The sequence below is a fragment of the Chanodichthys erythropterus genome, chromosome 12 (genome assembly GCF_024489055.1).
Source record: "Chanodichthys erythropterus isolate Z2021 chromosome 12, ASM2448905v1, whole genome shotgun sequence".
NCBI lineage: Eukaryota > Metazoa > Chordata > Actinopteri > Cypriniformes > Xenocyprididae > Chanodichthys > Chanodichthys erythropterus.
In genome coordinates, this window is record NC_090232.1 from 12,045,550 (window position 1) to 12,065,331 (window position 19,782).

Genomic DNA, 19,782 nt, shown 5'->3' on the forward strand with positions numbered 1-19,782 from the left:
TGCTCCTGACCAGGTTAGCTTCACAAAGTAAGATACCATGGTAACTGACTCTGAGTAAGAGTTACCTCCCTTTTAGAAACAGGCTTGACTTACCCTGCTTTCTCGGGTTTGACATACCTCTCATTCTGAAACAGAAAACCCAGAGTTTCCCTTATTTCAGGGTTAACATACTCGGAGTTCTCAATTAACCTCCTTTCTGAAACGGGCCCCTGAACTTTTCAATCAAAATATTGCCATTGTTCTGTTATACACAACTTTAGTTTGATAGGTCGCTCTATTATGTAGACTCAAAACATTCATTAATTACCACAGCCATAACTAACTATAAACCTTCAAAGCATATCATTCTCACTGTAAGATGCCTACCTAGACCGTATTTTTGAGTAGCTCATAACTCATCCAACTCTGAATGTGCCTGTGATGCCCAAGATCCTATCTAGCAACTCATTAGGTTACAAAAATGCTGTCTGCAGCCATAGTGTCTTCATTCAGTTGGCTTTGTGTTTGAGTGCAGGATGAGTGACGTGGAGTTGGTGAAAAAGATGCTGCGAGCTGTTCTTCAGAGCAGTAAGCACGGTGTGGCCATGGCCCGCCTGCAGGGAGATTACCGAGCTCTGACAGGAGAGATGATTCCCTACCGGAAGTTCGGCCATGCCAATCTAGAGAGCTTTCTGCGCAGCATTCCTGGTGTGGTGCGGCTTGAACGCTCCAGTGCTGGGGAGGTGATGCAGTCAGTTAATCTGTTAATAGACCTCTTATCTTTTGTTTACAAATGCTGTGCATGAACTTCAGTGTGAAAACAAAAGCATCATTGAGATTTTATATAAATAGGCCATGGTAAAACAATTACAGGTTTTGTGAATCGACAATTTAATTTTTGCTTCTCCTCCTGTTAAATACCACATACACACACCCACACAAAGAAAAACATAGGGAAAATGTTCAGTTATTGATTAGTCTATGTACCATCATGCCAGAATCAAACTGTAATGTGACAGATTTTATGTGTATGTTTGTAGGTCATGTGTTTTGCTGGTGTGTGTGAGGAGACGGCACACATTGCACAGCTGGTCGCCCGGCAGAAGAATGTGAAGAAGTCCGGCTGCTCTAAATTGCTGAACTTCCAAATGAGAGCAAAGTCTTCCTCTTTGTTTTCATATAACGGTAACTCACATGCACAAACAAACGAAAAGCCCCAGTAAGAGATGCTGTTCGGCTGATATGATGTCCTTTTCGTGGTTCATTTCAGTCAATTTTTGTATTTCATAATCTTACTTGTGTTGTCACGATACCAAAATTTTGACTTCGATACGATACCCAACTTCAGTATCACGATACCGATACTTAAACGATACTATGGCAAAAACCTAAAACAGTAGGAAAAGTAAATAAATAACATATGACAGAACTTCTTTCTTCACCAGTGTGCAGCTGAAAATTCTGGATTTGAGCTTCATTGCCATGAAGTTACAGAGTTAGATTTAATATAATCTTTAAAGTTTAGAAAATTGTAAATTATGTGCTATTATGCTTTTTTCCTGTTGTTTTTTATTTATATATATATATATATATATATATATATATATATATTATATATATATATATATATATATATATATATATATATATATATATATATATATATATATATTATACACATGTAAGCAGGGCTTGACATTAACTTTTTTCACTCACCATCACCAGCCACTGTGGCTAGTGGTTTTCCAAAGTAACTAGCCACTCAGCATTTTCACTGGCCACAATTTTGATATTGGTAAATTACATTTTATATGATATGATTTATATGATTGTATTAAATTTCTTTGAGTCATTTTACTTGATTTAGAAGATTTAAAACCCTTTCAAACTTTTAAATGCAGACTGACCACCCAAATCAAGATTACATTGTATATCAGCTGGTATGTACAGGTGGGAAAGAGGTGGACAATATGAGCATGAGCCTGTATGAGAACAAGTTATTTGTGTTAGGCTATATAAAAGAACAAAGAAGCAAATTACAAAAACAACAGTAAATTAAAAATAATCTTTTTTCAGATACACTAGGTTTATTTAACATATAGCCTACATTTATTTAACATCTTTTGTTGTTTGATTAACATTAATGACAGACAGGTAGGCCTATTTAATTGGGCTGTTGAATGCATGGACATAACTGACAAATATCCAGTTATTACCCACCTGTTTACGTCCTCTTAAGCCATAACCGACTGTATTCACGCGAGATACTCCACACGATGGACATTTAGACATCTGTGTGCACGTGTATTTGACTATTCAGGCGCGAGGAGAACTGATCGCGCGCGCGACAGAGAGAGAGAGGGAGCGCACGCGAGAGAGCGCTTCTGTTGTGTGTCATTCGGCGCAATTCCGCCTATCCTGCACGTAAATAACTAATTGTGTGATTGGAATTAGAGCTATAATGTAATTAGAGCAATGTTATTAAAGCATAAATTGGTTTAATATAACTGTATATTCCCTTCACATATTTATGTTTTTTTCAATTAATTTTATTTTAGCAACCAGATATCACTTATTAGAATCAATAATACACCTCTTTGCGGATGTCTGCTTGCATGAGTAATATAAATAACACTTATTTAATTTTTGAGAGCATAAACATAATGCTGGTATCACATTCACTAACCTGTCGCTCTTTAAATTCTTTGTACAAATCGGGATATTTGTCTGCAAGATGCTGTTGACTCCCTTCGCTTGCGTTATTTTGTAACATATTTTGCAGACGGGCTTTGTGGTGTCCGTGGGCTTGCCCTGACTGTGGGCAATGTAAGCAAAATAATGCCATATTTTGTGTTGTGCATCTGCTTTCTCAAGAATTTGTGGACGGTCTGCAAGAGCACCTATATTTGCAGCCATACCTCTCGTTTGGTCACCATAAAAGCCGTTGCGCAGTTGAGCCCCCTGCCCCCTGCTGTCGCACATTAGGAAATACAGCTGGCACTCAAAGTACCGCTACTAATAAAATGAAGAACCGTACCGTTTCTAAAAGCAGGGTATCGCGATACCTTTCTAGTACCGGTATATCGTGCAACACTAAATCTTACGTTTTTCTTTTACAAGTTTCTTTTATTTTTTTATTTTTTTAAATAAAATGCTTCTATGCTTTCACTATTTTCTAATCATCAATATTTCTAATATATCAATCAATATTTTCTAATAATTTTTATTCTAAATTCTATTCTAGGTGATGTTTGAATTGAACTTTGTATTGTAAGCACTTCTCGTGTTATCATCTCCTTATGATCAATCACTTGTCCTCAAGTCATCATTTCTTTAGTTGCTTTGGACAAAAGTATCTGATGAGTGTAACTTCTGTATTATTCTGATGTTCATAAATTAACAGCGCACATCTTAAAATACACTAAAAGTCCCCCTGTAGTCTATAATTTTATCCCTTGAAACTCATCTTTGATCACCAAAATGACATATTTAAATGTTTTTTCCCATGAAAAATATTTCTTCATGCCTTAAAATGGCTTGAATGTAACTTTACACCTTGTTTAAATTATTATACGCGGTTCCCCGCCTCCATTCAGTGAATGTGATACCAGCATTATGTTTATGCTCTCAAAATTTAAATAAGTGTTATTTATATTACTCATGCAAGCAGACATCCGCAAAGGTGTGCATTATTGATTCTAATAAGTGATATCTGGTTGCTAAAATAAAATTAATTGAAAAAAACATAAATATGTGAAGGGGATATACAGTTATATTAAACCAATTATGCTTTAATAACATTGCTCTAATTACATTATAGCTCTAATTCCAATCACACAATTCCTTATTTACGTGCAGTTAGTGAAGGAGGGATAGGCGGAATTGCGCCGAATGACACACAACAGAAGCGCTCTCTCGCGTGCGCTCCCTCTCTCTCTCTCTCTGTCGCGCGCGCGATCAGTTTTCCTCGCGCCTGAATAGTCAAATACACGTGCACACAGATGTCTAAATGTCCATCGTGTGGAGTATCTCGCGTGAATACAGTCGTTTATGGCTTAAATGGACGTAAACAGGTGGGTAATAACTGGATATTTGTCAGTTATGTCCATGCATTCAGCAGCCCAATTAAATAGGCCTACCTGTCTGTCATTAATGTTAATCAAACAACAAAAGATGTTAAATAAATGTAGGCTATATGTTAAATAAACCTAGTGTATCTGAAAAAGCCTAACACAAATAACTTGTTCTCATACAGGCTCATGCTCATATTGTCCACCTCTTTCCCACCTGTACATACCAGCTGATATACAATGTAATCTTGATTTGGGTGGTCAGTCTGCATTTAAAAGTTTGAAAGGGTTTTAAATCTTCTAAATCAAGTAAAATGATTCAAAGAAATTTAATATAATCATATAAATCATATCATATAAAATGTAATTTACCAACATCAAAATTGTGGCCAGTGAAAATGCTGAGTGGCTAGTTACTTTGGAAAACCACTAGCCACAGTGGCTGGTGATGGTGAGTGAAAAAAGTTAATGTCAAGCCCTGCTTACATGTATAAAAAAAACAAAACAGGAAAAAAGCATAATAGCACATAATTTGCAATTTTCTTGAGCATGAAAATAATAAACTTTAAAAATTATATTAAATCTTACTCTGTAACTTCATGGCAATGAAGCTCAAATCCAGAATTTTCAGCTGCACACTGGTGAAGAAAGAAGTTCTGTCATATGTTATTTATTTACTTTTCCTACTGTTTTAGGTTTTTGCCATAGTATCGTTTAAGTATCGGTATCGTGATACTGAAGTTGGGTATCGTATCGAAGTCAAAATTTTGGTATCGTGTCAACACTACTCAGAACGTCGCTGGAGTAAGGCATATAGTTCATCATTTATACATCGTATATAAATTTCAAACCGTGTTTTTGAAACTGTCTTTAGATTAATGTAGTTTTAAGGAGAAAATACTCAACAATGGTGTTGACTTATGAATTTGGTTTGTCTTAAAGCATTAAAAACACCACATACATAAACAACATTAAAAATTTGATTTTCACCACACAAGGTTAAAGCTTAAAAGCTGAAATTGTGTGAGGTGCAAAACCTTAAATGGATTTTATTTTTTTTGTGTGTGTTACAAAGTAAAATGGTTTTCTATTAGTTGTAAAACTAAAGTTTTTTTTTTTTTTTTAACACACTTTTAAAGAGCATGTTAACCACATTAATCAAGTTAATGGGATTAACTTTGACATTGAAAATCTTAGTTTGTGTGCCCACATCCCATGAGAGCTTATTTAAGGGTTTAATGCTGTGCCTTTGCCCACCAATCTTGTCTGTATATGTGTGCTGGCTATATCTGTGGCAGTCGGTCACCGTTGCACTCTAATGCCACAAAATGTTTAGCATCCTGCAGACCGTCATGTAGCCCTTCGAGGTATGTGCTTGTTTATTGATGTGGTTTAACTGTTTTGGTCTTCGCAGTCAAACCTCGCTTGTCTCTGCGGCAACCGGGACACATGACTCATCCCGCTCGAGGCACCGCATCCAAATCTAGTTTTTACCCTAACCAGCGCCAGCTTTACAGCACCGACCTCCCCTCCTCCCGGGCTCCTTCCCGGCAACAGAACTGGAAATCACCAGGGTGAGTGATGTGAGACAAAACACTTGTGAGCACTAGAACATTCTCAATACATTCATCCCAACACTTGTGTGATTTCAGGTTAGGGGGGACTACATTTGTACCCAGCAAGATCAATACAGAAATAAAGACTCAACCTTATAAGACCAGTGGGACACCAGGTAAACCACACGTTTTGCCCGATTAAAAATATTTATATTTTCTTCATGACAACGGTAAAGTTTATGTTGGCTCAAATACAGTGTTTTATTTAGACAGAACCAAAGCCTGAAACTAGAGCTGCATGATTCTGAAGAAATTGAGAATCACAATATTTTGTTTTTAAAATAAAGAACATGATTCTCCCATGATTCTGAATAGACAGCTAAAAAAAACATGTTATTTACTAGAGGTTCTGACTAAATGTTAATTGCTGCAGTCTGTTTAAAATGTTTAATTAATTTTAATCTGTTTGAATGAATGATTCAACGACTCACTTGTTTCATTACTGAATGAATCAGTGAATCTTGAATAAATGATTCAATGACACAAATTTAACTTGTGTCACCACCTACTGGCGTAGCGATGTATTTGATACAATTGTTATTTGATTTGCTCTATTTTGATCGCTTTTGTAGACATCAGTGTTTATATCTGAAATATAACTTTTATCCCAGTATTTCTGTGATAATTTGAATATTTGTAACACAGAAATAACGATTGAAAAGACTGTTTGTTGAAGCTGCTTCATACCTAGATAGAATAACTGCTTTCTCTTGCTCAGCAGCAGCAGCACCATCATCAAACTCTCCTGTTCAGACATTTTAAATGAAAGATTGAAAGTTGTCACAAGCTTAGTGGTGGTGACGTTGCAGTCATGTATCTGTTGTAGATCGCTTATGGCCTAACTTTTGGTTTTTGCTGCTGCCATATTTAAAATTCATAATTTGAGTTCATTTCTGAAGATCAACCTGAACAAAACCTGTAAGCATCATAAATTGTGTTTGTCATAGAGCCTATTTTCTGCAATAATCCAAAAGCCATTGGCTATTGGCTTTTTGTCTAGGGAACTAGGGTGGAGGTAACTTCTGGGTTGGCCTTCAAAAATATTTCATCACTGCGGCACTTTATTTTCCTCAGGATATTCTACTTTACTTTTATAATCTCTCTTTTTTTATTTTTTGATATATCAATTTAAGTGTGACGTTTGTTTCTGTTTTCTTCAGCTCAGCAAAAGCCAGTAAACTGTGCTGATGTTGTGGTGGTTCAGGGTCGAATCAAACAGCTTTTGCAGAAGTACAGCAGTGGAGTCTGGCTGTCTAAAATCCCTCAGCTCTATAGAGATATGTTCCAGGAAGAGCTCCACATGCACAAAGAAGTGGAGACGTGGACGCACATCTGCACTGTGAGAGAACTGAAGTACACAAACGCATGCTGACTGCTAAAATGACACTGTACCCATTAATCTGTCTACATGTGCAAATTACAATAAGTACTTGATTAGGGTTATTATATAAGCAAATACTAATAATACGATAACCGAAACTATAAAAAATTTTGTTAATTGAAATGAAGCTGAAATGAAAATGAAAGTATTAGCTTGAAAATCTCGAACTAAATGAAAATGAAAAAAAATTAATTAAATTTAAACTAAAGTAGTAATATTGAAACAACACTTTTAACCAATCAGCAGTAGGGGGCGTGTCCACTCATGATGGGGGAGGAGAGAGAGAGAGAGCTAGAGGGAGATTTAAAGAAAGACTGTAGAAAGCGAGATGGCTGAGAGACATTACAAAAGAGAACAGGTCAGAGGAAAATCACTGGAAAAGAAGGGTTATGATCAGATAAGAGCTTTAGGAGCCGTGTTAATATTAGAAAAGCTTTCCAGCACGGGAGAGCCTAAAGATTCAGAGGTTGCATTGCTTCATACACGAGTAACATTGTTTTTGCTAAACCACAGGTTTTGCTCCATTAAAAATATTTGTATTTTCTTTATGACAACGGTAAAGTTTATGTTGGCTCAGATACAGTGTTTTATTTAGACAGAACCGAAGCCTGAAACAAGAGCTGCATGATTCTGAATAAATTGACAATCACAATATTTTGTTTTTAAAGTAAAAAACATGATTATCCCATGATTCTGAATAGACAGCTAAAAAAATAACATGTAATTTACTAGAGGTTCTGACAAAATGTTAATTGCTGCAGTCTGTTTCACAGAACCAAGATATGCTGTTGTTTTAACAAACTCTTGCTTATATGTACTCTTGTGTACTGTATGTTCATTTGTTCTTCCTTGTCATTTTTTCATCATCTTTGCTTTATTTTTCTTCACTTCATCTATGATAAAGAGACATCCTCTCTTGCATTGCATGTTCATATATTTTGGGGGCGGAGCAATGAAGGGAGGGGTGTGTTTGTTTGGGTTGTTTTCAAATCAAGTGTTTTACATAAATGACTTACTGAACCTTATAATGTAATAAAGATGGTGACTGGTGTTATATGATATATGATCATTTTGTTTTCTTTGTCTCTGCTGTCCTTTAGGTTGAAAAGCCAGGCAGCAATAACATAGTGGACCGCCTGGTGTATCCAGTCTTGGACCCTGCCCCAAAACCAAGCGCTGTGCCTGCTGTAGATCCATGCAAGCAGTCTCCTAACACTGCGTCTTGGAAACAGTCAACACCTGCCCAGCAAACTACCCGCATCCTCAGAACTCTTGCCATTAACATTCCTTCTTCAACCCAGAAATCCCAAACACTCTTGAGCCCAACATCGCCCAACTCCACCATGATGGATTTTACTCTCCCCGAAACACCCAAAGCTCAGCCCAACGCACTCATCACCCCTCCCTCCACCCCGCCCTCTCACCAGCCTCTGACCCCAGAGATCAAGCAGAAGCTGCGGCAGCTGCTCAATAAATACAGCCAGGGCCTGTGGGCTCATGCACTTCCACAGCTTTTCCAGGAGGCCTTTGGGTAGGATGCTATGCTGTATACTGAATATTTGCAAAGTGCACTGCATACTATTTTCAATATGCAGTGGAAATTTTGAACGGAAGTCCATTTATCATTAAAATACTATAATTTAGATTTTTTAAAAAGTTGTATAAACTGTCATTTTTGGCTATCCAAACAAAATTAAATAAAAAAAAAAAATGCATACTGCTAAAATAGTATGAATGTGGTTTATTAGCATGCTATTCTTAACTGCAGCTGTAATTGAAAATACGCATATCATCATATATGCATATGCATATATCACTGCATATTCAGTCTTGTCCTAGCACTAGTATAAGTGAAGTACCTTACACTACCATTCAAAACTTTGGGGTCAGTAAGATTTTTTTTTTGAAGAAGAAAAAATAAGTCACATATATACGCTCACCAAGTCTGCATTATATTGAACAAAATTATAGTAAAAATAGTCTGACCACCCTACATATCACACAAATATTAGTTTATTTGTAATAATTTTTTTAAACTTTGTCTTGTCTCTTAGGTGCGAGTTTCCGCAGTATGTGTTAGAGGATCTGTCTTTGTTGGCAGATACGTGTATGGTTGAATACCCCATGCCGGACAATCGAAAGAGAGCCATACTGTACACACTACCATGCCAGGTGCAGACGCAGCCCCGTCCTCGCCCACCACCACTGGTTATGCTCTGTGCCAGCAATCCACATGTGCCTCCTCTGATTATCCCAGCGACAGAGTTTCTATCTGTTTTGGTGATGGAGGTCAGCAGCACCAACAATGTTGTTCTCAGGTAATGCTCACAAAACCAGTAATTTACTATTAGATATAAGATGAATCTCTAGTTGCATTATTTAAGGTTGTGGATTCATGATGGTGTCTTCTTTTTCAGGTTTGTGGGGGATGGATACTCTAAAGCTCTGGAGGTGATGGAGGAGGCCATGCTTCAATTCTATAATACAGTTGGAGCTGAACTTCGTCTTCTCTCCCCAAAAATTGGACAGCTGGTGGCGGTTGCTATGGAGGAAGATGCAGTACTGAGAGCTCAGGTCCACCAGGTCACAGAGGACAACGTGAAGGTACCAGACTCCTCTGTATCCACTTCTGTATTCAATTTATTGGCAACTTAAGAGCAGAGGGCTGTTTCATAAAAGACGCTAAGAAAAGCGAGGATTAAACTCCAACACCTGACTTGAATGAACAAATGAGTTGGGGCTAAAGCGGTTTCATAACCCTAGAGGTCGATCATGGATCAAATCGACCCACCATAAGAAACTGCATACATTTTGTGCTATTTTATGCGTTTGAGACATGGTGTTTTCCTCAGTGCATAACTTACTTTTCACAAGTTCATACTCCATCTGTAAATGTTAGAAAGTCATGCAAATATTTCCATTTTGCTGCTAAACTTCACAGTGAATGAGTGCTGCTGTGCGCATTCATGCTAAACAGACGGGACGCAATAATTCTGATTAAAATATATATTTTGCTAAAATATTTTATGTTGGACATTAAATGTGATGTTGGACATTATTGAAATATATTTTAAATCTAATTAAATCTTGGGCACAAAAAACCTGAAGGTTACACACACACATATATATGTTTTTGAAGCATTGATCATTGTAGCCAATCAGACATATATGTTGAGTGTGAGAACACCTTGGCCAATCAGAGGTGTTTATGAATCCCCTCAACAGTGTTTAAAATGCTAGGGGGAAATGCTGATCACATTTTTTATTTTTATTTTTTTTACTTCAGTAATGACTTGGTACCAAAGTCAGTACTTTTGACAACCGTATCATAGATCCATTAATATAAACCCCCACTTCAATATTTATTTATTTATATATATATATATATAATTTCAAGCATCTTTGCTCACTTCTTTGTGTCTGTCTTCAGCGTGTCCCATCTTGGTACTATGTTAATGTCCTGTTTCCAGACTGTGCAATATTTCCACACAAATGACACTTTGGGAAATGATTGCAAACTAAAAACCATCCGGTTGTGATCGTGTGTTTGGAGCAAAAACCGCCCAGTTCTGATTTAAGGCCGGTGCCTCTAACTTCCTCTAACATCATCTTTCCTTTTCGTAGGTGTACTGTGTGGATCATGGGTTCTTTGAGGTGGTCAGCAGGAAGAAGATACTCCAGCTGAGGGATCAATTCCTGACTCTTCCCTTCCAGGGAACCACATGCCAACTTGCAGGTAACATTTATCAGAAGCCTTTGTGTATGTGTGAGAGAGCAATATGTTATGTAATTACTTTTTGTGTTCACATTTACTTGTGTTTGTCAGGTCTAGAGCCATTCAGTACAGATGCGGTAGTTCTGAAGACTCTGGAGTCATTAGCTGTTGGTCGTACGTTATTGGCTGAGATTGTGGAGCGAGAGGACACACCGCTTATTGTGCTGTATGACACTTCTCAGAACGATGATGTCAATGTGAACGCTTTATGCTTGAAAGCCCTGCAGGATAAGTCCATGGAGAATCCTCTACAGGTCAATCATTAATAAAATCACAAAATTATTAAATTGGATTTTTCCAAAAAACAAAAAGGAATAAATTCACAAAATGAATGAATAATAATAATAATGTTTTTCCCCTCATGTCTCTTCAGGTGAACAGCGTGTACACAAACGTGTGTGTGACAAATGTGTGCTCTGATGGCAGTATTTACTGTCAGCTGCCTTCTCGAGGCCAGGCCAAACTCAAAGACATCATGGACAAGATTGAGTCACATTTCATCTCTCAGGTACAACAATTAAATTCAGTGTTTTTGATTTTAGGCATCTGTTAGGTGTATATGATCGTGGGAACATTAAATGTCTCTTTTGTGTTTCTAAGTTAACATGGGAGCTGTTGGTGTCCAAACCATTCTGCGGGAAAGTGTGTCTAGCTAAATACAAGGGCAAATGGGCGAGAGCAGAGGTGAGAAGATGTTCTGCTTTTTCCCTTCATCACTCATATCATGTTCTATCTCTGGAGTTAACTGTCCTCACACATAGGGTTGGGAATCAAAAATCGATTCCAGTGCTGTAATCAGATACTATCGATTCATGTGTGCGCATTTTAATGTGATTTCAAACCATTTTCAAGTGCCAGAAGACTCGAAAGAGAACTTATTTCAACACAGAGAGATACCTCATATAGTGTGCAATACTAAATTGAGTTCTTGAATGCACAAATACTCATAAAATTGTGAAAATATCTAGGTAACCTCATTTTCTTTTCTTAAGTGAATGTGAACAATTGAGAAACAGAATGCATGTGTAACAGATATTGTACATATAACAATATATGTACATGATTTTTTATATATATTATATTGTATATTATACAGTATATTGGATCCTGCATGAGGTCTTAAAGTGACAGCAGCCTAATAAACCTTCTGCAGTCCGTCATTAATGTTAACCATAGAACAAAAGAAAATGAAAATCACTCACTTTTCTTGACTGAACAACTTTTGTAACTTTAAGGATTAATCTGTCTATATTTTAAAAAACTTTTTATACATTTTTTATTTTTATCTTATAAAACTTTTTTTAGTAAACTATGCAGTTATTCTACATTTGATTACAATTTCTGTACCTGAACTTGTTCAGTTGTATTCATTTGTGCTATTGCTAATTTTTGTTTTTATTTTATTACTGTTTACTTGTTTTTAATAATGTTTGAAATTTATATTAGTTAGTCCAGTTGTTTTTTCTATGGTGTTTTTGTTAAAACCATATGAAAATGTTAGTGTTCTTTAGGCTGCTGATATTTGTTCATGGAAATCATCTGCAACTAAATCAAAATCACAATATGGTTTAATGCAATTACCAAATTGCAAGGGCTGCAATTTAATTAAATGTATCTGCTGGGGGTTTCAAAATGAAGCATGGCACTATGTTCATTTACACACGTGAAGCTCATGATACAGTTTGCGCCACACGAACCTCATCTTTGGTTTGCTTATAACGTGCATTTGCGAATGCAACATGCGATACTCATTTCACTAGATTTGTAATGAGAAGTGTTTGTAACCCTGTTGACGACAAAGGAGAAACTTTAAGGACTTCTTGTGGTTTTCTGCTGAAATAAAAGCACATAAGTTTAATGTTTAAAAATGAAGAAATTTCTATGTGAATAATCAGCATTTATTATAAATAGAGCTATTGAAGTCATTGAGTAAAAATTCCAGTTTTCATGTCACAATTTGTTGCAGAAGAACTAAATATCGCATTTTTTTAATGTCGTTTTTCCCCCCCAGTATTGTGCAGCCCTTGTGAAAATTACATTTGTTCAATTGGTTATATGTAGAATGTGTGTGTCATCTGTGTGTAGATCATTAACCTTCATGGCAGCCAAGTGTTGGACATCTTGTTTTTGGATCTTGGACTTCCTGCTTCTCTGGAGGTCAGTGAGCTCAGAGAGATCCCACCAATCTACCTCAGAGAGCTCATCACCATTCCACCTCAGGTACACACGTCTGTATTCTTGCTCACTCATTTCCACTCATGCTCGTCACTTACTACAGATGTGCAGGTCATTGCCTCATTTACATCATTTACTTTTTTGTTTTTTCTTGTTTTTGAATCATAACTCATTTAGATATGAATAAAAGTAATTGTTATATACTTCTGCCCCTGTAGGCTATAAAGTGCCTGCTGGAGGATGTGAATGCAGATGGGAGTGTTTGGCCTCCTGAAGCTGTTCTGTGGTTGAGAGAGACAGTCCTCAGCAAAGCCCCCAGCTGCATGAAGGTCTTGTACATACAGTTGTTGTTTACTAAAAAAACAGATAATAATGATTGATTTTCTTACTCCAAAGTAGGGATGCACGATATTTTGAAATTGCTTTATGGCATCAATTCAAGTCACCTTTTATCTATATAGCGCTTCTTAAAATGCAGTTTCAAAGCAGCTTTATAGTGATAGAAAAATAATGTTACAAAGTTCTGGGTCAAAGATCTCAAACTGAAATTGGACCAATCAGATGTGAACTAAGTGACGCTGACACCTCCAACACAATAAAGTCACTCCCCCAGTTTCTCTTTCTCCAAATTAAAGGTCACTATATAGTAAAAAAAAAAAATAAAAAAATAACGATAAAACTGTCTGGATTTGATCATTACTTAGAATTATTTTTATGATCTATATATTATTTATATAATTATTATGATATATTATTATTAATCTATTACACACAAGCAATTTTAGTTTAACAGTTATTATTAGCATTTAGACTATTAATATACAGATCATATATAATATAAATAAGGTGTAAATAAACTCTTTAAATATGACTACATGTGACCTAACACACATTTATGTGCACGCGCTCTAAAAACTCTGGATCAAAGCCTGAGTTGACAGAGAAAGTTGATGATCAGCTTCATGGTACCAACAAAGCCAGATTGGGGTGGTTTGGTTTCGTCAACTTGAAACTAATCCTATAACCCTGAGTTTCTATAACCCTGATCAACTACCATCATGGTACAGGACCCTGGTTTTACTTTTGAAATTAAGAAACTACAATGTAAAATATTGTAATTTTACAGTTGTGCTATAAAATCGTATTATTATTATTAACAACTTTTTTATTTATTTACAGGACAATAGTCATTACAATATATTACCTATATAGTTTAGTATTTTTATTATTAGTAGTATTGTTATTATTTCATAGTTATAGTGGATGTCAAAAGCAGTGGGAATGTAGCCTTTGATTAATCAAATTTGAACACCCAAATTTTCCTAGTTTTCTCAAATTGTTCAGATTGAAAAGGATAGTTTGCCCTAAAAAAAAGACTTCAGATTAAAAAGTTTTTATTATTATTATAATTATTATGTAGATGCACTCCTTTACATAATCAGCCTAATAATTCTAGAATGAACAGAGCTATTCAGGTCACCTAGTGAAAGTTCCTGTATTTATATGTTGCAGCAAAACAAAATATTGCAATGTCCATTTATTGGCATGTTTATGTGTGTTTAGATAATCAAGCTTGATGAGACCAGGACTGTGCATGTCTACCTCTTCAGTGGCAGTGGAGCTCATGACCTTCAGAGCAGCATTAACCACCAGCTAGCCTCATGTCCATTCTGGCAACGGGGTGCCTACTTCAGCAAGATCGCCAGGGTTTTCGAAACTATCCTGCCAATGGCAGGGGACAACCCCCATACATCTCCTACACAGTCTACTGCCCGCACACTGCCCCCTCAGATGGACTTGCCGCTTGTTGGGCAAAACATGGATGTGTTTGTGTCAGTTGCATGCCACCCTGGGCACTTTGTGCTGCAGCCGTGGCAGGAGCTGTACAAGCTAGTGGTGCTGATGGGAGAGATGATCCTGTTCTACAACAAACAGGAAGTAACCCAAGTCAACATCCAGAAAAATAACGTCTACGCTGCCAAGATTGACAACAAGTGAGATCTGAATGGCACCTCTGATTATAATTCCTCACCTGAATAACACAAGTAAATAAATTTCTGTCTTTTTCTTTCTTTCTCATTAACTTCTTCTTGTCACCTCGCTGTCTTTATCTATAGTTGGCATCGTGTTTTGGTAAAGAGTGTCCTGACCAATGGCTTAGTCTCTGTGTACGAACTGGATTATGGGAAGTACGAGTTGATCAACTATTCCCAGCTCCAACCACTCATCGATGAGTTCAGGCAGCTGCCATTCCAGGGCGTTTTTGCTCAGCTGGCTGGTAAGAGAGAAGCTGGAGCCAAATGGAGTTAAAAACAAAATTATATCTTGATTATTTTGCAGCCACCTTCTAGTATTTGATAAACATACTGTATTTGCTCTGAAATGGCTGAAAGGATTATTTATCTTTCAGAGGAACCATACAGTATATTTCAGCCAAACACCCAATGTTGGAAAGTAGAATATTTAAAGGAAGTATAGTAATTTATTTTTATTTTTTTTACTAAAAGATCAAAAGTAAGAAAATTTTGCTATATTACATATTTTTTTACACTCAATTATGTTGTAATAACGAGATGTCGTTAAAATGACATATTTTCTTGTGATAAAGAGATGTTATGTCCTTAAAACAACATATTTTTACATGACATGTACGAAATATGCCTTTATCTAGGCTATAAACACGTATAAGCTATTTCCTCAACAAATCCTTTAATTTTAAAGGTATTCAATATAAAACAAGAATGAAAAATACACTACTGGTCAAAAGTTTTTCAACAGTAAGATTTTTTTTGTTTGTTTGTTTTTAAAAGAAGTCTCTTCTGCTCACCAAGGCTTCATTTATTTGATCCAAAATACAGCAAAAAAAAAAAAAAATTCTATTTGAATATATTTTAAAATGTAATTTATTTCTGTGCTGAATTTTCAGTCTTCAGTGTCATTTCTGAGTGTCCTTCAGAAATCATTCTAATATGTCGATTTGTACAAATAAATGAAGCCTTGGTGAGCAGAAGAGACTTAATTTTAGGGCTGCCCTCGACTAAAGATTTTTCTAGTCGACCAGTAGTCGTTCATTTAAGCCATTAGTCGACTAATCGCGCATTTATATTAATAAGTCATAAGTCATAATAATGAGCCCTTAATCTTATGTATAGCCAATCAGTGCTCAAACACATGCATAAAGCTTGCCATAGTGCACCGGCAAACGTAACGATTATGAATGTGTCGTGAAAAAACAGCAAGGAGACTGTCTAAACATTTTAATAATTTATTGATAATGTTTTCTGTGTTTTCGGCTGCAGTGATTAAGTCAACAATGCTGACTCATCTCTCATCGCCGCAGTAGTGGACGCACCTATATGCAAGTTTCATATGGATTACATAATCTGAGAATATTTATTTTCCATTTGAATTGGCTCGTTTAAAAGTAGACATTCCAAGCTATAGATATATTTCTTGTGTCTGTGAGGAAAGCAGCCTATACGATGAGTTTCGGTTCATGCTTGTTACGAGCTCAAGTTCACAGAGGCTGAGAGGCTGAGATCAGAAAACGCATCCTGATTGCTTTCATTGTTTTACAAAAGCATAACGTTTTGCTGTTATTGTGAGTTTACAGAAATAAACGTAGACCCTTTACATTTTGCATTACTCTTATCTATGACCAAAAATGACGTAGTATTTTAAGTTAAGTGCAGTGATCACACCGGTGCCTCCATGTCATGCAGTAAACACGCTCTCCACACAAACACTTGGATATGCGCCAAATAATAGCGCACATTTATCTATAGGCAAACATTTAAGAGAATAGACTAAAGTTGCGACTTACATGTTTTAAAGTGATAAGGCATATTTGAGGTCGATAAATGATGAATGTTTGGATTTCCTGCAGTTAATGATCAGTGCCCGGTTGCATAAAGCACCTTAAGTTTTTCCCTTAAGTATGACACTTAAGGCGTGATTTCCCCTTAACTAAGGGAATGACTTAAGGGTGTTGCATATAATCTCTTAAACTGTTCTCTTAGGTAAGGGAAACCGTTAAGTGTTTAACGACAGCATCCCAGGTTTTGCCGTTAAAAAATTCTACTGTTGCCATGGACACGTTATTTGTTAATACGTATCGTGGTAAGTTTTCACAGAAAACAACATAATATGGATAAGGAAAACAAAAAAGAAAACCAAATATGAAAGAGACGAGAAACTCAAATTGATTGTTTACTCAAAATTGAGATTTCTGCCGTCATTCACTCACCCTGACAACCCTCATGTCGTTCCAAACCCATAAGACTTTCATTCATCTTTGGACAACAAATAAAGATATTTTTAATATTCTCTCATCATTTATGTCCATTTATTGAAAGACATCCATATGATTACGGCTGTGTCGGAAGCTCAAATGTGCGCGCAAGAACCAATGAGGGTTGTTTTTGCGTGTGATGCACGCACGTTTGCGCTTCCGTTTACCATATAAGATATGTTATAAGATGTTATATTTCATCAATGTTTATGTGAATAAACCGCTAAAGTACAATTTGTCTATCATATAAAGCGGCCGATCGTGGCACGTTATACGACTTGGATTGAACCTGCTCACTCTGTGTAACACTTAAGGTGAAGTTTTACGAACCTTACGATATACTTAGGGAAATGAAGGTTAAGGGGCTTTATGCAACACTTACGCATTACTTAAGTGAAAAATATATACTTAAGGGAAATTCTTAAGGGTTTATGACGTTTCGCCTAAAGAAACCCTTAAGTAACACTTAACGGTTATTTTCTGCAACACCCTTAAGTTTAAGGGAAACATAAGGGCGATCTTAAGGGAAAATTACACTTAAGGTGCTTTATGCAACCGGGCACTGTGCCTCTAGGACTGCGTGACCTCGCCACTTCCTGTGGAGATTTTTTTTTTCTGCGACTAAACGATTAATAAAATCTTGGTCGGCCAAGACTCTTCAAGTTGACTAACGGTTAGTCGACTATTAAGGGGCAGCCCTACTTAATTTAAAAACATGAAAAAATCTTACTGTTCAAAAACTTGACCGGTAGTGTATAAGTATAAAATAAACTAAAGCTGTGCACAAACTTAACGATTGTAAGGCTTATTATGAATGTAAATTGATACTTATGACTGATTGCGCTCAAACGCGTCCAGTCAGAGCCAGTTGCGTTCAGTCTGCAATCAAATTCTATGTGTAAGTATTTAAAACAGCTTCAGTCACAGGAAACAATCGCTGTGTGTTGAGCACAGTCTTAGAATGTTTTAGCTAGTCGTTAAATGTGTGCCTGGCATAATTATAGTGGCATTTATTAGAAACAAATTTATTTTAAAGCCTAAATGAATCTATTTAAAGCGAAACTGAAACTGGCGTTGGGCACCTCTCTCATTTGGCACAAATCCAAATGTTTCTATATTCACATTTGGACGCTAAATTATTATTTATTATGTTGTTAACAATACTTTGTACTTCAATCATGTCCCAAAACAGCATCCTCCACATGCTCAAAAATGACATATTATTATGAGAAAAGATGTTGTTTTAACGACTTCTTGTTATTAAGACCAAAAAATATGTATGTGGCAGCAATGCGCTACTGTAATATTTATATATGGACCAGTATGAAAAATAGTAATATTTACCTGCTTATTTTTTTACTAATACGTTTTTAAAGCATGTGACATTCTGCACAGGGCCTTCTGTGAACAGTTTTGAATAATTGTACAAATGAAGTGTGAAATCGGTGATTAATAGCATCTCTGATTTAAATTGAATCGTTTCATAAAGTATATTTATCTTAAACGAGTCGTGACAAAAGGCTGATAGCATATTCTGTCGGAAAATTAACAACCAAATAAAAATGTTAAAATCATCACAATACTGATCTGTATTGATGTTTTGTTGTTGTCAAAATGGCAAATATATTGTAAATAATTGATGCATCACCCAGCCCTTATTGCAAGTCACCTCAAAACTAATGCATGTATTAAAGCTTCTGATTTACATGTAAAATACTTGCTTTCAGGTGTCAAACAAGGGGTCTGGTGTGAGGAAGCTTCTATGGTGTTCCGTAACCATGTTGAGAAAAAGCCGCTGGTGGCTCAAATCGAGTCAGTTGAGGAGGGGGAATGGCCCTGGGAGCGCAAAATCTCTGTCTACCTTGTGGACACCACACAAGAGGACAATGACATCTGGATCCACAACATTATGGTGGAGTTTTTAGATGAGATCAGCAGAGCTGCTTGAGACTGTTTCGACTACCTTTTCCCAGAACCATGCTGAAACCTTGAGCCTGAAGAAATCTAGCTCTAGAATTCAAGAGTGTGTTTGGTGGGCTCATTTTATTTAATTGTTCACAAATTGTTTCAGTTATCGTTCCGAGCGCCATGGGAAAGGGATTTCTTTACCTGTTTTTGCTGTTATGATAAATAATAATATTAACCAAATTAACTTGTTATTGCCTGAACAGCTTCCCTTTCTGTGTCTTTACAATAGGGCCATTTGTCTTTTGATTTATTTATGTTTTTGTGTGAGACACTACTGCTTGTATTGTTAAAACTCTTGATTTTGCACTTTGGTTTGTTTGCTGTGGTCTTACTGTGTGTTTTCAGAAAAGAAAATGGCCTAGCTGTAAAAACATTTGTATTTAGGTTCTCATGTTTGTTTTATTTCCAAGTTAACATTTGGTTTGAGCCATTAAACGAAAAGACGACAACACGAAACACTTGTGTGACTGTCATTTGTCTCTGCAATTTGATTGGTGGGCTGGATGAATGGCGTCAGTGATTGGCAG

The 19,782-nt window shown here is 36.3% G+C and overlaps 1 protein-coding gene across 1 annotated transcript; it reads left to right on the top strand.

Annotated features, from left to right (window-relative positions):
• The first annotated feature begins 515 nt into the window (after positions 1 to 515).
• tdrd7a (tudor domain containing 7 a) lies at positions 516 to 19,676 on the top strand. The gene is made up of 17 exons (XM_067404311.1): positions 516 to 722; positions 1,020 to 1,164; positions 5,464 to 5,623; positions 5,702 to 5,781; positions 6,826 to 7,004; positions 8,147 to 8,577; positions 9,101 to 9,364; positions 9,464 to 9,650; positions 10,671 to 10,782; positions 10,873 to 11,075; positions 11,195 to 11,329; positions 11,422 to 11,505; positions 12,907 to 13,041; positions 13,215 to 13,325; positions 14,560 to 14,990; positions 15,114 to 15,274; positions 19,015 to 19,676. The coding sequence occupies exons 1-17, from the start codon at positions 516 to 518 to the stop codon at positions 19,233 to 19,235; spliced, it is 3,246 nt and encodes a 1,081-aa protein (XP_067260412.1). The 3' UTR covers positions 19,236 to 19,676.
• The last annotated feature ends 106 nt before the right edge of the window (positions 19,677 to 19,782 follow it).